Genomic DNA, 21,776 nt, shown 5'->3' with positions numbered 1-21,776 from the left:
GAATGTCCCTAACTGTGTGTAAAAGTGTATGTCTTGGAATTTAATAAACAGTTTAAGCTCTGGATGTTTAACCCTCAACACCTGTGTGGATTGTCTCGTGATTGAGGGGTTAAGGGCTGGTTATGGCGAGGTTGCAGGCTGCGGGTGCGTTTGGAGGACAGGAGACACAGGTCTGGCGGATGTGCCCACCTGGGGTATCTGAGATCCGTCACAGTGGTGGCAGCAGTGGGATGTCTCCTGCAGTCCAGGACATCCAAACCACCACCAGGATTCAAGATCTGGGCAGCTGCCGAGGAGCGATACGGGGACCAGCCAGCATGAGAGCGGAGTTCGGGAGGAGGCTGCAAGGCATGCGGAAGAAACATCAGGGACCAGTGACAGAGCGCACCATGCTCGGCTGGGAGGATGTGATCCGCCGGCAACTCTGGCATGAGGCGCTAAGCTACGAGCGGCGCCAGCAGGGGAAGATCCTTCCCTCCTCCTCAGAGATGTACTGGACGCAGTACCGTGCACGAGAGGTGTTCCTGAGGGAACGACCGCGAGATGATTGGAAGACGGAGCTCGGAAGATTGGTCCAGGAGGAGATGAAGCTGGACGCCAGCTACAGAGCCCTCCGGTGGTTCGCGGCTCAACTGTGGACAAGTACAGCAGATGGCAGCACGACAGAAGGCGTTGGCTACGGCGGCGTGGGGCTGCTCCATCAAAAAATGTACGGAGACCCAGACTTTGGGAGCGATGAGGAGTGGAGGCTGGAAAACATCCTGGACTTCCGAGATTAGTTGCTGGACCTCCCCGAAGAGGCGTGTGACCCGGAGGAATTGGAGTTCCTGGTTGAGCAGGAATGGGAGCTCGAGATTGCCTACAAGCGACTGTTTGACGGTAATCAGCAGCCTGGCATGGCTTCCGTTGCCTGGGACTGTCCACGAGAAATTGCAGACAGTCAAAAAGATGAGGAGCAAATGGGGCCAGGGGTGACCCTACGTTTTCCCGTCCTTACCGCAATGGAAGAAGCAGCGATGATACAGAGGGCACTGCGAGTGCTAGAATGCCGGAACGCAACGGAGGTTTCCCAGGCAGCGAGAAGCATTAAGATCTCAGAAAGAGGAGTTGAGACAGGCGCTGGAAGGCTGGGAAATGGTGATCAGCAGCAAGTCCAGAGTATCTCATCTGGTGCCCCAGCAGAAGCGCTGGCTACAGGGCAGAGTGCCCCTGGCATCTGCCCAGCATCAGAAAAAGAGTTGGATCCGGAGAGTCTGAGAGAGGATCTGCGTGAGCTGTTTCCCCAACAGAAGATATCCCCACCGGGAGTAGAGGAAGCAATTCTCCCTCCCCAGCAATTGGACAGTACCCCAATGTTCATCCCCCCAGCAGAAGCGCTGGCTACGGGGCAGAGTGCCGCTGGCCTCTGCCCACCCTCAGAGTTAGATCCAGGGAGTCCAAGGGATGACCTCAGTGAGCTGTTTCTCCAGCACTTGGACACTACCCCAGTGTTTGTCCCCCCAGCAGAAGCGCTGGCTACGGGGCAGAGTGCCGCTGGCCTCTGCCCACCCTCAGAGTTAGATCCAGGGAGTCCGAGGGATGACCTCAGTGAGCTGTTTCCCCAGCACTTGGACACTACCCCAGTGTTTATCCCCCCAGCAGAAGCGCTGGCTACGGGGCAGAGTGCCGCTGGCCTCTGCCCACCCTCAGAGTTAGATCCAGGGAGTCCGAGGGAGGACCTCAGTGAGCTGTTTCCCCAGCACTTGGACACTACCCCAGTGTTTATCCCCCCAGCAGAAGCGTTGGCTACGGGGCAGAGTTCTGCTGGCCCCTGCCCAGCCCTCAGTATGTTTTTGGAGGGTTTGGGAGACAGCCCCTGTCAGAAGTCACCCCAGTGGCTGGTCACAGAACCAGCAGGGGAGAAAACCCTTCCCCCTCTCCAGCGGCTGTACCCAACTTTTGCATATGTCCCCCCGGCAGAAGCGCTGGCTATAGGACAGAGCGCTGATGGTCTCTGCCCAGCATCAGAACAAGAGATGAAGAATCCGGGAGATAGTCCCTGCAAGATACCTTCTCATTGGCTGGTAACTACACCAGGAGAAAAGCAAGTACCTTTTCCTCCCCAAATGCATAGCCCTACCAGCCTATGTTCCCTCCCAGCTGAAGCGCTGGCATCAGGGCAGAGGATTATTCAGCTCCCTCCAATATCTGCAACCCAGCCCCGGATCAGAGGAGTGCAGACAGTTGTTCCCACTCTGCAGCGGCTGTTTTTATTCATGGGAGACCCTATGTGCGGTTTTGCTCCCCAGCGCCAGAGTCATACTTTTACTTTTCCTGGTTGCCTGGGGTGGAAGTTTGTGACTAACACAGGTCCAGGCCAGTTGGGGGTCAGGAACCTGGTTAGTCTGTTTTTAAAAAGGGGAGAAATGTGACAGAACTCACTGTCACTGTGTGTTTTGGAAAGAACTGTGCCCGTGCCTCCTACCGACTAGGGTGACCACATTTCCAAACTGCCATTCAGGGACATCCCCCCCCCCCCCCCCACAAAAAGATGATTTTTGACATATTTTTTGCCGATTTTTGGGGCAGGGGCGTATGAAATCAGCGGGCCCATGTGCAAGATTTTGGTGGGAGCTTTCTGAGATACAAATGAAATCCTGTGTATCCGGACTAAGGGTCTGTTTATACCAGAATGCTGTGAGGGAATCCTGCGTTTTGTGTCCCATAGCGATCTGTTGTGGGTGTCAACTTAACCTCTTTACCTCCTGGCACACACGATTCAAAAACTCCTGATCGATTGCAGCGATCGCAAGCTTTCACTTAGACGCCGGTAACTGTGAAGGGGGTGCTCAGGGAGTGCGCTCTCGGCACAGCGCTACTGATCGCAATTCATTTAAATATGTGACCTCTCTGTGCCAAGGCCCAGGCACAGAGAAGCCGCATATTTGTGTGTGGCTGGTACTAAGGGGTTAATGACTACCCAAATGCAGGTAGCAAATGTAGTGTTTGTATGATCAGCAGTACCATGCGATCCAGTTGCTGTGCGTTTTGTAAAGTAGCGCATGCACAGCTTTTGGTGCAGACCGATGGGTTTCAGCCCATTCAAATGAAAGGGCTGAAATCGCACAGAATCTGGAAGGCACGTGAATCGCAAAGGAACGCAGAGCGTGTTCCTATGTGATTTGTGGTGTGAACCAGTCCTGAGTCTTGGAGCCCATTGCTGAAAAAAGGTCAGGCACTTGGCTTCACTAACTTGCCTGACAGGGGGGCACTGGCACCTGGAGCAATTGCCCTGAATGTCTAGCAAAGTTTCCCCCCTCAATAGCAGACAGCTTGTCTTTGAAGATGGGGAAGGGGGCACGTTGTCAAAGAAGAATACTGGCAGTGATTTTGGGGATAAGAGCATGCTGTATGTGCTAGGGGGGGCACACTTTGGGAGGGGAGAGAAATTGTTCTGGAAGGGGGGGGGGGGGGGGGTGAATAAAAAACAATTTCTCTCCCCTCCTAAAGTGCCCCCCTATCACATACAGCATGCTCTTATCTCCCAAAATCACTGCAAGTATTCTTTTTTGACAACTTGCCCCCTGTCTCTGTGTCTCCTTCTCCTGCTAGTGCCAAGCATTAAGATTTTGTGTACTAACCTCAGATCAGCATGTCCCGTCCTCCTGAGTGCTGTGTCCATTCTCCTCCCCCTCCTTCCCTCCTGACATCCGAGCCAAGGAGAAGGGGGGCTTCAGTCTGTGTGAGGTGGGCAGGAGGGGGGAGGAAGTGAGAGGGAGAGATGCCTCACAGCTGTGGGAACAGAAACACCTCACAGAAGCAGCAAGGCAGTGACTGGAGCGGAGGTGACAGAACCAGCAGTGACTCCCCAGCAGCACTAGCGCAGAGGAGGAGGAAGAAGTGAAATCCTCCTCTGCTTTCAACGTGGGCAGTGACGTCACTGGTTGCCAGACGCCAAGCGGCTATAGCAACCAGTGATCAGGTGGAAGCAGAGCCAGAGCCAGAACTATGGCGGCTCGGTCCTCCCCTGTTCCCAGACTGTCAGTTTCTATTGCGGGACACTGTATTGTCCCGCAATGAAGGTGTCCGGGACCAGGGACAAATATGTACATTACGGGACGATCCCGGGTAGACCGGGACACGTGGTCACTCTACTACCGACAGACTATGGGCCAGAAGATACTGGAGACCCGGGACAAGCTGGCATGGATGTAATGTAATGTTACAGCCCTTCCCCCCCCCCCTCTTGTTGCTGTGTCTAATTGTGTTGATTCATGACACATAGACAATGGCCTAGACTGCAGACATCTCTCCGCAGGGGGTGTGTATTGAGGCTGCCTGCTTACCATAAACTCATTAGGTATCTGTAGACTGTTTCAATGTACAAATGTTCAGTTCCCATTGGTTGTTGGCTAAGGGGAATGTCCCTAGCTCTGTGTAACTGTATGTCTTGGAATTTAATAAACAGTTTAAGCTCTGGATGTTTAACCCTCAACACCTGTGTGGATTGTCTCGTGATTGAGGGGTTAAGGCAGGGGTCCTCAAACTTTTTAAACAGGGGGCCGGTTCACTGTCCCTCAGACTGTTAGAGGGCCGGACTATAAAAAAAAAAATATAATCGCAAGTCATCATCATCAAATCGCAAGCCATCATCAAATCGCAAGCCATCATCATCATCATATCGCAAGCCATCATCAAATCGCAAGCCATCATCATCATTATCATCATCATATCGCAAGCCATCATCATCATCAAATCGCAAGCCATCATCATCATCATCAAATCGCAAGCCATCATCATCATCATATCGCAAGTCATCATCAAATCGCAAGTCATCATCATCATCATCATCATCAAATCGCAAGCCATCATCATCATCAAATCGCAAGCCATCATCAAATCGCAAGCCATCATCATCATCATATCGCAAGCCATCATCAAATCGCAAGCCATCATCATCATTATCATCATCATATCGCAAGCCATCATCATCATCAAATCGCAAGCCATCATCATCATCATCATCAAATCGCAAGCCATCATCATCATCAAATCGCAAGCCATCATCAAATCGCAAGCCATCATCATCATATCGCAAGCCATCATCAAATCGCAAGCCATCATCATCATCATCATATCGCAAGCCATCATCAATGATGATGATGGCTTGTGATTTGATGATGATGGCTTGCGATTTGATGATGGCTTGCGATTTGATGATGATGATTCATCATCATCAAATCGCAAGCCATCATCATCATCATCAAATCGCAAGCCATGATCAAATCGCAAGCCATCATCATCATCATCAAATCGCAAGCCATGATCAAATCGCAAGCCATCATAGTCATTATCATCATCATCATCATATGGCAAGCCATCATCATCATCAAATCGCAAGCCATCATCATCATCAATATCATCATCATCATCATCATCATCATCATCATCTCCATCATCACAAAATCGCAAGCCATCATCATCACAAAATCACCATCGCAAGCCATCATCACCCCCTCCCCCATCATCACAAAATCGCCATCGCAAGCCATCATCACCCCCCCCCCCATCATCACAAAATCGCCATCGCAAGCCATCATCACCCCCCCCCCCCCATCATCACAAAATCACCGTCGCAAGCCATCATCACCCCCCCCCCCCCCCATCATCACAAAATCGCCATCGCAAGCCAAGACCCCCCCCTCCCTCACTCACCATTGTAACCCCCTCACAGCCTTCTCCTTACTGTGCTGTTGGGCTGTGTCACGGTCTGGCTCTGTCACGCTGTGCTCACGCTGTTGTTGTTAACAGTTCTGGCGCGCTGATAAATGTCCCGCCCTCCTCCTCCTAGACCAGCTTGTGTGACAGACAGCACACTGGCTCTATCACACGAGCTAGTCTAGGAGGAGGAGGGCGGGACATTTATCACAGCGCGCCCGAACTGATCTCAGTGACACAGCGGGGATCGCTGTGTAACCGGCATTGCCTGTCAGGGTCAGGCGGGCCGGTTTAAAGTCCTCCGCGGGCCGCATGTGGCCCGCGGGCCGTAGTTTGAGGACCCCTGGGTTAAGGGCTGGTTATGGCGGGGTTGCAGGCTGCGGGTGCGTTTGGAGGACAGGAGACACAGGTCTGGCGGATGTGCCCACCTGGGGTATCTGAGATCCGTCACACATAGACCTCTCGGTCACACGATCGCTGGGCGCCGGCGTACATCGAGTTCGCGGGACCCCGTGGGCACACTCGTGCAGCGTGGCGCTCGCACGTGCAAGGCGTCAAATTTAACGGAAAGTACTCGTACGCCCATTTGCCTGCCTGTGTCATTCTGCCGACGTATATGTGTGTGGCGGCGGTCGGCAAGTGGTTAATAATAATATTTTTTTTCACAGCTCAGATGTCACTTTTTGTATTATTCCTTCGGCATAGTACATAACATTGGGTCACCTACCCACACTCTGCCCCTGGAACTGGGGTGCTTTAAATATTGGAGAGAAGCAGATGAATGCCGCCATGCAAGTGGCTTCCCGTCCATTCCTGTGGCACTCTTTACTGAAAATGTTGATCTTCGGCGGCTCGAATCGAATGGTCGCATTAATCTGCACAACGCTGCGAGTCCTGCCAATAAAATTACAATGTTATCGATAAACTGCTAATGACCATCATTCCTTTTTTTTGAACAAAAATCATATAGCAAACCCACTTCAGAACAGGAAGATGGCGGCCATGATGGTGGAGTACAGAAAGTTACATGTGTTTCAGTTTGTATTGTGTGATGTCATTGGGGCTGCCAAAAGGGGGCTACAGGAAGGAGACCTGTGTGGAGCCCGGCCCCATGAGGTCAACAGAGGCTGTCATGGCCAAGGCCGGACTTACCATTGGGCTTGACTGGGCTCAAACCCATGGGCCCCGCCCAATAGGGGGCCCGGGAGAAGGAAGCAGGAAGCGCAATGCAGCTGCTGATGAAAAGTTAAGAAGTCCTCTTTACCCCCCTCCCCTCAACAACTACGATCGCCACCCCCCCATACTCAACAACTTCGATCAGCGGCACCCCCCTTCAACAACTTCTCAGCTCCAGGGGTTACTTTAATCAATACTCAAGCCCAGGGGGCGACACCACCCTAAGTCCTGCCCTGGTCATGGCCATACTAGGTCACTAACTCATTGGCTCGGCACTAACAGCTGCCTTCTGAACTGAACCCAAACTCATCCCTGGTGAGCGGGAACATCCAAACTGCAAAATGCATTTAAAATGCATTGTTTACTGTGAAAATGACAATTGCAGTTTGGGACTTAACCACAAGGGGGCGCTGAAGGGGTTATGTGTGACCTCATTTGTGTTTCTAACTGTAGAGGGGTGTGGCTGTAGGTGTGACGTCATTGATTGTGATTCCCTATATTAGGGAACACACGATCGATGACAGAGCCACAGTGAAGAACGGGGAAGCTGGGTTTACACACAGCTCTCCCTGTTCTTCAGCTCCGGGGACCGATCGCGGGACTCCAGCGGCGATCGGGTCCGCGGGTGCCGTGGTCACGGAGCTTCGGACCGGGTTGCGGCAGCGCGCCGCAGGCGCGCGTGCCCGCGACCCACGGCTGGGCACTTAAAGAGGACGTACATGTACTTGCTTGTGCCCAGCCGTGCCATTCTGCCGACGTAAATATGCAGGAGGCGGTCCTTAAGTGGTTAAAAAATTTAATTTTTTCTCATCATGAAAAACGGTCGTGTGTACGTGGCATTACTTAGATATCCATTTTGGGTGCGTTGAACTTGAAATCATGGACTACATGTTGCAGAACGTCTAGTTACTTAGAAGAATGTTTATCATAGCTGTATTGGTACACATATCATCCACACACCAGAGAAGAACAGCATTTCCCATAGAGCCCACCGCCAGATCCACCAGGCCATCCTCGTTCATATCCATCTCTCCATGAATGTTGCAGCCGAAATAGGCCAGTGTGGGTGACAAGTCTGCTGCAGCAATGCGCTGAGAAGACAAGAACACAAAAACAGAATTAAAGCGTAATAAACCCCAAAAACACAAATGTAATATACAGGTATTGCAGTTTACCAATCATTTGAAGTGGTGACACAATTACTGTCTTAAGCTGCCCATAGATGGATCGAAAATTCTAAATTCTAGGGTCCTTTTTGACCATGGCCACCTCTGGGCACATAAATTAAAATGTTGAGGGGCTGGTAAGATACCATGATGACCACTTTGGATCAAATCTAAAGCTAATATAATCTTTTTAACTGAACAAAAAATGAATTGTTCTAAAAACAATAGAGTCACTTTAAAAATGACAAAACAAATCATAGATGTATTGAAAAGCAGATAAACTAGACAATGTTACCAACCTGTATAATGCATTGAATTAGAAGAAGTGCAGTAGATGTCTTGGGGCACTCAATAGAAGATTTATGGAGATCAGTAGAAGGCAGGGGGCACTCAGTAGCAGACTTGGGGCACTCAGTAAAAGACTTGGGGCACTCAGTAAAAGACTTGGGGCACTCAGTAAAAGACTTGGGGCACTCAGTAAAAGACTTGGGGAACTCAGTAAAAGACTTGGGGCACTCAGTAAAAGACTTGGGGAACTCAGTAAAAGACTTGGGGAACTCAGTAAAAGACTTGGGGAACTCAGGAGAAGACTTGGGGCTCTTAATAGAAGACTTTGGGCACTCAGTAGAAGACTTGGGCAACTCAGTAGAAGACTTGGGCAACTCAGTAGAAGACTTAGGCAACTCAGTAGAAGACTTGGGGCAACTCAGTAGAAGACTTGGGGCAACTCAGTAGAAGACTTGGGGCAACTCAGTAGAAGACTTGGGGCAACTCAGTAGAAGACTTGGGGCAACTCAGTAGAAGACTCGGGGCACTCAGTAGAAGACTCGGGGCACTCAGTAGAAGACTCGGGACACTCAATAGAAGACTTGGGGCACTCAGTAGAAGACTAGGGGCACTCAGTAGAAGACTTGGGCAACTCAGTAGAAGACTTGGGCAACTCAGTAGAAGACTTGGGCAACTCAGTAGAAGACTTGGGGCAACTCAGTAGAAGACTTGGGACACTTAATAGAAGACTTGGGGCACTCAGTAGAAGACTAGGGGAACTCAGTAGAAGACTTGGGGCACTCAATAGAAGACTTGGGGCACTCAATAGAAGACTTGGGGCACTCAATAGAAGACTTGGGGCACTCAATAGAAGACTTGGGGCACTCAATAGAAGACTTGGGGCACTCAGCAGAGGACCTGGGGTACTCAGTAGAAAACTTGGGGCACTCAGTAGAAAACTATTTTAGTGCAGACTTCTGAGAAAACCAGTGAGCCAATCACACAAGCAAGAAATGACATTTCTGGGGGCGTTGTATGGAACACCTCCAGGTTGCCATATTGCACTGAATTTTACAGAAAATTACAGATGAAAATGGAAAGGTAATTTTTAGTACCATTAAATTACAAAATGGCAGGGGGCACTCAGTAGCAGACTTGGGGCACTCAGTAAAAGACTAGGGGCACTCAGTAGAAGACTTGGGCAACTCAGTAGAAGACTTGGGCAACTCAGTAGAAGACTTGGGCAACTCAGTAGAAGACTTGGGCAACTCAGTAGAAGACTTGGGGCAACTCAGTAGAAGACTTGGGGCAACTCAGTAGAAGACTTGGGGCAACTCAGTAGAAGACTTGGGGCAACTCAGTAGAAGACTTGGGGCAACTCAGTAGAAGACTTGGGGCAACTCAGTAGAAGACTTGGGGCAACTCAGTAGAAGACTTGGGGCACTCAGTAGAAAACTATTTTAGTGCAGACTTCTGAGAAAACCAGTGAGCCAATCACACAAGCAAGAAATTACATTTCTGGGGGCGTTGTATGGAACACCTCCAGGTTGCCATATTGCACTGAATTTTACAGAAAATTACAGATGAAAATGGAAAGGTAATTTTTAGTACCATTAAATTACAAAATGGCTTGTGTAGTAATTGTATATGATATATTATTTTTTTATTTGCTTTATTTTTTCTACCATGAAAGCATAGTTACTTTCAAGTCAACTTTGATACAAACCGTAAAAATTGGAAGGTGCCTAAGAAAATTTTGATGGTTATTATTCATATAAAGTAACAATTAGCAATTCAAATTTGTACCTGTTTGTATTTCTTCAATATGTTTCTCTTGAATCCATGGAAGATATAAATGGCACCCTTATGGCCATCTTCTAGAGGTGCCCCGATCACCACGTCATTGAAAGAGTCTTGGTTTAGGTCTGGCACTGCAGAGATGGCATATCCAAAGCGTGAATTTTGTGAGCTGTCCGAGTCACGCAAAGCTCCATCTGGAACAAAGCGTTTCTGTAACAAGACCAGAACACAGTTCCACAATATAGTACAATGAATAGAAGAAGAAGAGAACCCCTGTACTGAAGAAAAGTCTCAGAATTCTTAGAACAGTGGCTATTCCAAAACAATCTCAGCAGTGGGAATATCATTGCCCTTCCTTCACACATATGGAAGACGTTTGCTTTCAAAACACAAAATGAAACAATAGCTCCCTGACATCTCATCGTAATTGTGATTTTACTGTTTGAGTTTTGAATGCTACCACTTTATAGTATAACTCCAAGCAAAACTTTTCTGTTTTTAATTCCAAAGTGTTAGAATCTTGGTTAGGTTTTAATTTCAAAATAATTTTTATTGTTTTTAATTTGAGGAATGCAAAGGGGATAAAAGGCACAGCATCAAAGAAGAGGAAGATATCTTGGGATAACAAAGGTAACTGTATACGGCATGCAACCCATTGGGCCAGTGGCGTCTGGTGCTCAAAATTTTAGGGGGGGCGCAAACGAAAAGAAAAATTGCAGCCTCACCGTGCCCATCAAATGCAGCCACTGTGCCATCAATTGTCACCACTGTGCCATGCCATCAAGCGCAGCCACTGTGCCATCAATTGTCACCACTGTGCCATGCCATCAAATGCAGTCACTGTGCCATCAATTGTCACCACTGTGCCATGCCATCAAGCGCAGCCACTGTGCCATCAATTGTCACCACTGTGCCATGCCATCAAATGCAGTCACTGTGCCATCAATTGTCACCACTGTGCCATGCCATCAAACGCAGCCACTGTGCCATCAATTATCACCACTGTGCCATGCCATCAAACGCAGCCACTGTGCCATCAATTATCACCACTGTGCCATGCCATCAAACGCAGTCACTGTGCCATGCCATCAAACACAGCCACTGTGCCATCAATTGTCACCACTGTGCCATGCCATCAAATGCAGCCACTGTGCCCCTCAATTGTCGCCGTTGTGCCAATTGTCACCACTGTGCCCTTTAATTGTCGCCACTGTGCCCATTGTTGCCACTGTGCATGTCACTGTGCCCTTTAATTGTTGCCATTGTGCCCATTGTCACCACTGTGCCCATTGATGCCACTGTGCATGTCACTGTGCCCTTTAATTGTTGCCACTGTGCCCATTGTCACCACTGTGCCCTTTGTCACCACTGTACCCATTGATGCCACTGTGCCCTTTGTCGCCTCTGTGCCCATTGTCGCCTCTGTGCCCATTGTCGCCGCTGTGCCCTGTAAAATGCACTTACCTTTCTGCTTCCACGTCCCTCGATGTCTTCTCCCGCCCTCGATGACGCTTCAGCCAATCAGGTTACCGATAACCAGAATCGGTGAACCTGATTGGCTGAGACGGCCGTCAGTCTTATCCAAGGAACGCACCCCGTGCGTTCCGAGGAGAAGCATCCTTGAGACGAGGGCTGTACTCGGAAAGCTTATCAGAGCCGCTGCCTCTGATAGACACTTCCGCACAGCCAACCAGCTGCCGTTATTCAGGTTGTCGGCGCCCAAGGTCCGGCCATCTGAATAGACCAGCGGCAGCTGGCAACAATAACATACATTTATGCAATGCATGAATGCATGTTATTTGCGAGAGCCAGAGGGGGCGGCGCTGCAGTTAGTAAAAATGAAATTTTAACGGAAAAAAAAATTCTTAAAGGGCCAGTTTTTTTTTATTATTTTTTTTTTTTGTGACTACAGGAGCGGGGGGGGGGGGGGCGCACCCGGGCGCCCCCTATGGACGGGCCGCCACTGCATTGGGCACCAGACACAGTTGGATAAAGGCATTGCAAAGCGACTCCAACTGGACCAACTCTCATTAAAGGTTTGTGAGTAGTCAACCTACGGGAAGTATGGGGGGGGGGGGTGAAATCAGAAATTAGGAGCCTCTAAATCCCTGATGCCCAACCTGTGGCCCGAGGGCCGCATGCAGCCCTTTGGTATATGATGTGCAGGTCTTGGACCTCAGCAGTTTGTATTGGGAACATTGATTAGGGTAATAACATTGATCTCTACTAGCTTCATGTAACATCTTCCCAGTTTGGTATTGTCTTCTGCAGCCTATCCCCACCAACAATGTATCCTGTCTACACTCTCTGACCCTCATTTCTTCTATTAGGTCTGCAGTTTTTGACAGTCCCCCCCCAAGCATTACATATTTTGAACATTATGTGCGGCCCTTTGGCGCTGTCAGGGGCCACATTTGAAGCCCCCTTTATCTCATAAGTTGACAACCACTGCTCTAAATGATATGGGGTGGTTCAGTGTATGATAAATTAGAGTTTGGTTGTCAGTAGTTCCATCGAGAGAAATTTTGCTATTAGCAGTGGGTTGGAAGGTATGCAGTAGACTAGGGGGGAGTTGAGACAGCACCAGTGGTGGTGCGTCCATAAGGGTGCACGGGCGTCACCCCCTCTCTCCAGCCATTTTCTCTATGACCAATGAATAGATTAGTGCATCCTATTCAGGCGCCTGTATTACAGCGGCGGGGGGTGTTTCTGATCCCACCTGGTACCATCGCCGGGTAGCGTTTTGATACTTATGTGATTTAACGCTTAACAAAAATATTCAATAAACAATTAGAGCCATATGCTCTAATAGGCTTCAAAATAGGTGACCAGCGACCGCCAAGTTTGGCGCTCACAGTTCACCCAGGTGTGTCAGAACAACAAATTAATATTCGCTGTCCTAACACTGAACCGCTTCTCCGCCAATCAGGTGCTTGGGTCTGTTAACCGTCACCTGATTGGCTGAAATGACAGGCGCTGTAATTGGACAACAATGGGATATGTGAGGTAAAGGTAGGGGGAGTGGATGCCAGTAGACTAGGGGGAGTTGGGGAGGCACAGTAGGAAGAAGGGGTATGTGAGGTAAAGGTAGGGGGAGTGGTGTGCCAGTAGACTTGGGGGAGTTGGAGCAGCACAGTAGGAAGAAGGAGTATATGCGGTAAAGTTTGGGGGAGTGGTGTGCCAAGGAGAGGGCCAATGAGGGATTTAGGGAGCCTGGGTTTGGGTATAAAAAGGTTACGTATAGAATGGGGGGGGGGCGAGGGCCTTCAAGCCCAGGTTTTCCACCCTAGGAGGGGAAGTCACAGTTGCTGTAGATCTCATTATGTGCTTATATGGGGGAAGCGGCACAGCAAGAAGATGGAGTAGGTGAGATAAAGGTAGGGGGAGTGGGGTGCCAGTAGACCAGGGGAAGTTGGGGTGGCACAGTAGAAAGAAGTGCATGTGAGATAAAGGTAGGGGGAGTGGGGTGCCAGTAGACTAGGGAGAGTTGGGGCAGCACAGTAGGAAGAAGAGATATATGCGGTAAAGTTTGGGGGAGTGGGGTGCCAAGGAGAGGGCCAATGAGGGATTTAAGGAGCCTGGGTTTGGGTATAAAAAGGTTACATCTAGAATGGGGGTGTGAGGGCCTTCAAGCCCAGGCTTGCCACCCTAGGTGGGGAAGTCACAGTTGCTGTAGATCTCATTATGTGCTTATATTGGGGAAGTGGCACAGTAAGAAGAAGGAGTAGGTGAGATAAAGGTAGGGGGAATGGGGTGCCAGTAGACTAGGGGGAGTTGGGGAGGCACAGTAGGAAGAAGGTGCATGTTAGGTAAAGATAGGGGGAGTGGGGTGCCAGTAGACTAGGGGGAAGCGGCACAGTAAGAAGAAGGAGTAGGTGAGATAGAGGTAGGGGGAGTGAGGTGCCAGTAGACCAAGAGAAGTTGGGGTGGCACAGTAGAAAGAAGGGGCATGTGAGGTAAAGGTAGGGGGAGTGGGGTGGCACAGTAGAAATTAACAAATTAACGAAATGAATCTGAATATACAAAACAAATTCTGAAAACAAATCATTCTAACATAACAAATATGACGAAACAAAATTATTACCTTAACGCGGTTGTAAACCCAATTTTTATTTTTTTAAATAAAAACCTGCAAGATAAAGGCATAATGAGCTAGTATGACCAGCATACTAGCTCATTATGTATTACTTAACTTAAATCGAAGCCCCCGAAGCCGTTCTCGTCTTCCCCTCCAGCCGCAGCCATCGCTCCTGGAGGTTACTTCCGGGTATCGCCGCTCCGGCGATGTGAGTGGCCGAAGCGGCGATGACGTCAATCCCGCGCATGCGCGCGGGACCGGCACTTTCCGGCATGTTTCTATTCAAGACCCGGCGTCACATTTGGCACCTTTCGGGGGGGGGGGGGTGCAGATACCTGTCGCGGGAGTCATGCCTCCTTAAACCCCCCCACCCTCCGCTGTCTCCTGGGAAACGCACTGGTCCTAGAAGATAGTGAGGATGCACTGCGCAGTAGGGAATCGGGCAGTGAAGCCGCAACACTTTATTTCCCGATTCCCTCACCGAGGATGGCGGCGGGGGCAGCCGAGAGAAACGAGCAATTGATCGGCTTTGGCTGTCCGACATTGCGGCCGCTCTGGACAGGTAAGTGTCCATTTATTAAAAGTTAGCAGCTGCTGTATTTGTAGCTGCTGGCTTTTAATATTTTTTTTCTTTAGGTGGACCTCCACTTTAACGAACGAATCCGAAACAAAAAAATAAATAAAAAATTCCGTTGTGGACATCTCTGTTATTCAGTTAGACATATGTTCCCCAACACACTAATGTCACCGAAATAAACATACTTAGCCAGATTCAGATAGGTTTACGCCGGCATATCAGTAGATACGCCGTCGTAACTCTGAATCTGCGCCGTCGTATATTTAAGTGTATTCTCAAATTGAGATACACTTAAATGTAGCTAAGATACGACAGCCTGCACCGTCGTATCTTAGATGTCTAGTTCCGCCAGCCGCTAGGGGCGTGAACGCCGATTTACGCCTAGAATGCGTAAATCAGCGAGATACGCCTATTCACGAACGTACGCTTGCCCGTCGCAGTACAGATACGCCATTTACGTAAGGCGTTTTCAGGCGTAAAGTTAGTCCAACAAAAAGCTGGCCTAGCCAATGTAAATATAGACGTCGTTCCCGCGTCGAATTTTTAAAATTTTACGTTGTTTGCATAAGTCGTCCGTGAATTGGTCTGGACGTAATTTACATTCACGTCGAAACCAATAAGTCCTTGCGGCATACTTTGGAGCAATGCACACTGGGATATGTCCACGGACGGCGCATGCGCCGTTCGTAAAAAATGTCAATCACGTCGGGTCATGGTTTATTTACATAAAACACGCCCACCTCTTCACAATTTGAATTAGGCGCGCTTACGCCGGCCCATTTACGCTACGCCGCTGTAACTTAGGAGGCAAGTGCTTTGTGAATACAGCACTTGCCTCTCTGACTTACGGCGGCGTAGCGTAAATACGATACGCTACGCCGGCTGAAACATACGCCGCCCTACGTGAATCCAGCTAATAAAGATTGTTGTATATTATATTGGAGAAGAAGGTTTATAATATGGTATTTATTTGCCCATATTTGTACGGAAAGTAAAGAAATTTTTCCTCAAATTGGGATTTTAAATGGACCATTGGTAGTTCTAAAAAATTGGTACAAATTTATTAGTAAATATACAACAATTATCACCAACAAATATATAGAATTGGACAATAGGTAGCTTAATGTCAACTATCTGAGGCAAAAGCCCTTTTTGCACGACAGTATTTGTAGGGAAAGGCCAATTTCGAAGGGAGGTCACAGATATCTCTACGCTGCGCTGTGGATGAAGCACTTTTTAAACATTGTGAATTATTATTTTTATAATACAAACAATGAGGAATATTTTGCTACGTTTCTTCCTAAGAATTTGGCGAGCGGATAATGAAAATTTTTTTGGGTCGAGAATTTGGCAGCGAAACCAAACCGAAGAACGTTTTTTTAAGCTCACTTCCTCATTGCTGCACTTTCATGTTTACTTAATAATTCAGTGCAAAGTGCATTGACCAGAGGAACCGATCCGATTTCAGGCCACTCCAGTCAGAAGGTTAGGAAATGAAATAACTCAACAAATGGCTTCAACAAATTTTCGCTGCTTGGGTCGTTTTTTGTATTTTTGCACGCCTACTTAAAAAGTCATTTTAAGACCTGAAGATTATGGAAAACCCCCAAACATTAGGTAGGGGATTTACTAAAACTGGAGTGTGACGGGAGTCACTTTGGGTGGGGGGCCCATGGAACCCAGAATCCCTTGGAGAGGTTGGGAAACCTTTGTTTCAGCTCCACCTTGCACCTCCTATGACTAAGTTACCCTGTGTCTATTAAGGGCACAGGGGGACAGAGAACCCCAGTCTGATCTGTACAACCACACTGGAATGTTGTGTGTATACCGTATTTTCCGGCGTATAAGACGACTTTCTAACCCCTTAAAATCTTCTTGAAAGTCCGGGGTCGTCTTATACACCGGTAACCTAACCTTACCTTATCCTAAAGACATGCAGAATCGCAGCCGTATGTTTTTTCAAAAGCCACGCCTCCTACGTCTTCTGTTCCGTGATAGGCGGAACACTCAGCTTCCCAGGAGGCACTGTGTTCAGTGTGCGCCTATCACGGAGGCCCTCTCGTCCTGTGTTTAGTGTCCGCCTCTGACGAGAGAGCCTCCGTGATAGGCGAACACTGAACACAGTGCCTCCTGGGAAGCTGACTGTTCCGCCTAACACGGAACAGAAGACGTAGGAGGCGCGGCTTTTGAAAAAACGTACAGTACGGCCGCGATTCTGCATGTGGATAAGGTAAGGGCACAGCGAGGGGGGACACGGAGCGGAGCGCGGACAGGGAGAACAGCACATTGGAGGGGTAATGTAATGGGGCACAGTCTGGCATGTAATGGGGCACAGTCTGGCATGTAATGGGGCACAGTCTGGCATGTAATGGTGGCACCGTGAGGCGAGGCATGACTAGTAGGAAGAGGGTAGTCTTATACGGTGAGTATATCCCAAAACCAACATTTTGGCTGGAAAATTAGGGGGTCGTCTTATACGCCGGCAAATACGGTATATATATATATATATATATATATATATATATATATATATATATACACACACACACACAGTGGAACCTCGGACTACGAGGATAATCCGTTCCAGGAGAATGCTCGTAATCCAAAGTACTCGCATATCAAAGCGAGTTTCCCCATTGAAAAGTCAATGGAAACGAAAATTATTTGTTCCGCACTGACTTCAATGGCATGCAATAATGCATGCGGCCAGAGGCGGGGGGCGCCGGAGAGACTCGGTAACAGCCGTAAAGTCCCAAGCATTTCCAAACACCGCTGATCGCCTATGATCGGCGCCGTTCGGCTCCGGCGCCCCCACACCTCAGGCCAAAGCGGTGTACATTACCGCGCACTGTAGCTTTACCATAGCTCTCAACTGTCCCTGATTTCGAGGGACTGTCCCTGATTTGGAGCAATGTCCCTCTGTCCCTCTTTCCCCCTCATTTTGGTCTGCTCTATATAGATGTATGTAAAATATCTTTCAAAAAGTGTTTGCCGGTGCTAAACCTTGCATCCAATTTCTAAATGGTTGCATTTCCAAATGTAAAAAGCCAGTATAAAGGGATAGTAATGGTAAAAAAAAACGGACTTGTGTTTTTAACCAATTCTTTTTTTGCAGAATTCTCCTTTGACACACCTACCTCTCTTACGACATATACAGAGACACGGCCGCGCTCCCTCGCTTCACTGAAGAACATCGGAGCTCCAACCAACAGCACGTCCGTCACCCCATCACCGTCCACATCTACAGAGCCAATTTCACTGCCAAAATATGACCCGATCTGGTGGGGAAAACATAAACTCGTGTCACGTGGCAACAATCTTAGTAAAATGTTTAGTGAAGGGCAATGTCCGTTCATTCCACTCCCAGATAGCAAGGAACTGTGTGCTGAAAGTTTGAAAATTACTTGCTAAGCTATTGCTAGACTTGCCGGGCTTCACAAGCGTTTTTCAAAAATTGCAGCAAGTCCGCATTGCATGACTCCCGATCAACTTTCTTTGCAAACATTCTGCAAGTTCTGGTTCAGTTATGTTGTGCAATAGTTATCCCACCACAGGGGGGCAGTGTGGCTGTTTTTTCATGCTGTAGACTGGCAGAGCTCTTGCTTTAGACCAGGGGTCCTCAAAGTACGGCCCACGGAGGACATTTATCCGGCCCACCCCACCCACGGCCAAAAACCTAACATGCCATGCAGGTTGTAACACAGCGATCCCGCTTTGTCATGGAGCTCACAGTGTTAACAGTTCGGGCGCGCTGTGATAAATGTCTCGCCCTCCTCCTCCTAGACCAGCTCGTGTGATAGACAGAAGACTGGCTCTATCACACGAGCTAGTCTAGGAGGAGGAGGGCGAGACATTTATCACAGGGCGCCCGAACTGTTAACACTGTGAGCTCCATGACACAGCGGGATCGTGACACAGCAGCAGCAGCAGTTTGGCACAGTAAGGCTGTGAGGGGCTTTCAATGATGGTGGTGGGGGGGGCTTGCGATGGTGAGGGGGGGGGGCTTGCAATGAGGGGCTTGTAATGATGATGGTGAGGGGGGCCTTGCAATGATCGTGATCGGCTTGCAATTAATGATTGTGAGGGGGGGCTTGCAATAATGATGGTGAGGGGGGGGCTTGCAATGATCGTGAGGGGCTTGCAATGATGATGGTGAGGAGAGGGGCTTGCAATGATGATGGTGAGAAGGGGGGCTTGCAATGATGATGGTGAGGGGGGGGGGCTTGCAATGATGGTGGGGGGGGGCTTGCAATGATGGTGAGGGGGGGCTTGAAATGATGGCTTGATTTGAAATGATGGTGAGGGGGGGTTGCAATGATGGCCTGAAATGATGGTGAGGGGGGCTTAAAATTATGGTGAGGGGGGCTTGCAGTGATGGCTTGAATTTATGATGGTGAGGGGGGCTTGCAATGATGGCTTGAATTTATGATGGTGAGGGGGGGCTTGCAATGATGGCCTGAAATGATGGTGAGGGGGGGGGGGCTTGCAATGATGGCTTGAATTTATGATGGTGAGGGGGGGCTTGCAATGATGGCTTGAATTTATGATGGTGGGGGGGGGGGTTGCAATGATGGTTTGAATTTATGATGGTGAGGGGGGGCTTGCAATGATGGCTTGAAATGATGGTGAAGGGGGGCTTGCAATGATGGCCTAAAATGACGGTGAGGGGGGGCTTGCAATGATGGTTTGAATTTATGATGGTGAGGGGGGGCTTGCAATGATGGTTTGAATTTATGATGGTGAGGGGGGGGGGGCTTGCAATGATGGTTTGAATTTATGATGGTGAGGGGGGGCTTGCAATGATGGCTTGAAATGACGGTGAGGGGGGGCTTGCAACGATGGCTTGAAATGATGGTGAGGGGGGGCTTACAATGATGGCCTGAAATGACGGTGAGGGGGGCTTGCAATGAAATACTGGTAAGTTTGTTGGTTTAACTTTAACTTTACTTGTTCTTCATTTTAAATATTGTATTTGTTCCCGTTTTATTTTTTCACTTCAAAATAACACATGTGCAGTGTGCGTAGGAATTTGTTCATAGTTCTTTTTTTAAAACTATAGTCCGGCCCTCTAACGGTCTGAGGGACAGTGAACCGGCCCCCTGTTTAAAAAGTTTGAGGACTCCTGCTTTAGGCCCCATACACACGAGAGAATTTATCCGCGGATACGGTCCAGCGGACCGTTTCCACGGATAAATCCTCTCAAAGATTTCCGCAGATTTCGATGCGATGGAGTGTACACACCATCGCATTGAAATCCGCGCGGAAATCCTCTGGCGATGACGTGTCGCGCCGTCGCCGCGATTATGACGCGCCGACGGGCGCGACGCTGTCATATAAGGAATTCCACGCATGCGTCAAATCATTACGACGCGTGCGGGGAATCCCTTTGGACGGATGGATCCGGTGAGTCTGTACAGACGAGCGGATCCATCCGTTGGAATGGATTCCAGCAGATGGATTTGTTGTGCATGTCAGCAAATATCCGATCTGCTGGAATCCATCCCAGGGGAGAAATATCCGCGGAAACAGATCCGCTGGAGTGTACACACCATAGGATCTACCCATTTGCTGGGATTTATCTGCGGATGGATTCTATCGTGTGTATGGGGCCTTAGACTCACCACTGCAACTTTGCTCTTGCTAGAGACTTGGCACGCAAATTTGCTACAAATTGGAAAAGTGTCAACTAGAACTTTGTGCTTCAAGTGCTCTGCAAGTCTACGACGTGTGCCAGTGAAAATGTGCAGATAGTTAACAAGACTTACAATTCAACACTGCCACAATTTTGTGGAAAGATATCCTTCCTATCTGGGATGTCACATTATCCTCTCATTGTAATAATCAGAATTATTCTGGAGTAGTTACCTGTTCCCCTTGTAGAGACTGATGGATGACAAGATTGTCCATGCCTTGCATGCTGAAGATGATCACCTTCCCCGTATGATTAAATCGCGGAGCTCCTGATACATACAGCCTGACGCGTTGCGGTGTCATTAGAGACGTGACCGTGTAGCCTGTTCAGAGATAGCGGGATAACGGTAAGATCTTATATATAACAATAGGAAAGGATCTATAGATGCTTCTTTTATCCACACTCTTGTAAGCGCAATCAATAAGCGAGATAAAATTGCCTCAAAATATTGTGTGTGGTCAAGACCATGAAGGTCCCAATAATCAGCCAATTCCACTAATGCCACGTACACACGACCGCTTTTCATGATGAGAAAAATGCAATTTTTTTAATTGGTCATTAGCCACTTAAGACCCGGACCTTTAGGCAGGTAAAGGACCTGGCCAGTTTTTGCGATTCAGCACTGCATCGCTTTAACTGACAATTGCGCGGTCGTGCGACTTGTCTCCCAAACAAAATTGGCGTCCTTTTTTCCCCACAAATAGAGCTTTCATTTGGTGGTATTTGATCACCTCTGCGGTTTTTATTTTTTGCGCTATAAACAAAAATAGAGCGTCAATTTTGAAAAAAATTCAATATTTTTTCCTTTTTGCTATAATAAATATCCCCCAAAAATATATAAAAAATATATTTTTTTCCTCTGTTTAGGCCAATACGTATTCTTCTACATATTTTTGGTAAAAAAAAAAAACGCAATAAGCGTTTATCAATTGGTTTGCGCAAAATTTATAGCGTTTACAAAATAGGGAATAGTTTTATTGCATTTTTATAAAAAACATTTTTTTACTACTAATGGTGGCGATCAGCGATTTTTTTCGTGACCGCGACATTATGGCGGACACTTCGGACAATTTTGACACATTTTTGGGACCATTGTCATTTTCACAGCAAAAAATGCATTGTTTTTTTTTCCACAAGAAAATGACAAGTGCAGTTTGGGAGTTAACCACAAGGGGGCGCTAAAGGGGTTAAGTGTGACCTCATCTGTGTTTCCAACTGTAGGGGGTGTGGCTGTAGGTCTGACGTCATTAATTGTGATTCCCTATATCAGGGAACACACGATCGATGACGGCGCCACAGTGAAGAACGGGGAAGCTGCGGCTC

General features: G+C 48.4%; 1 protein-coding gene across 12 annotated transcripts in view; it reads right to left on the bottom strand.

Annotated features, from left to right (window-relative positions):
• Window positions 1-21,776, bottom strand: part of ITGA11 (integrin subunit alpha 11) — a 303,932-nt gene that overhangs the window by 93,819 nt on the left and 188,337 nt on the right. For all 12 annotated transcript variants that reach the window (XR_005747817.1, XR_005747814.1, XR_005747815.1 and 9 more), the window contains 5 exons: window positions 20,627-20,775; window positions 17,899-18,039; window positions 10,113-10,316; window positions 7,834-7,964; window positions 6,425-6,591 (listed from right to left, as the gene is read on the bottom strand). Coding sequence is in view for 1 of the 12 variants with exons in the window: in XM_040342234.1 (XP_040198168.1) it covers window positions 6,425-6,591; window positions 7,834-7,964; window positions 10,113-10,316; window positions 17,899-18,039; window positions 20,627-20,775 (792 nt within the window). In the remaining 11 variants the exon portion in view is untranslated. The remainder of the gene's footprint in view (window positions 1-6,424; window positions 6,592-7,833; window positions 7,965-10,112; window positions 10,317-17,898; window positions 18,040-20,626; window positions 20,776-21,776) is intronic.

The sequence above is a fragment of the Rana temporaria genome, chromosome 3, assembly GCF_905171775.1.
Source record: "Rana temporaria chromosome 3, aRanTem1.1, whole genome shotgun sequence".
NCBI lineage: Eukaryota > Metazoa > Chordata > Amphibia > Anura > Ranidae > Rana > Rana temporaria.
The sequence above is the reverse complement of the archived record's forward strand: the minus strand, read 5'-3'. Positions and strand labels throughout refer to the sequence as shown.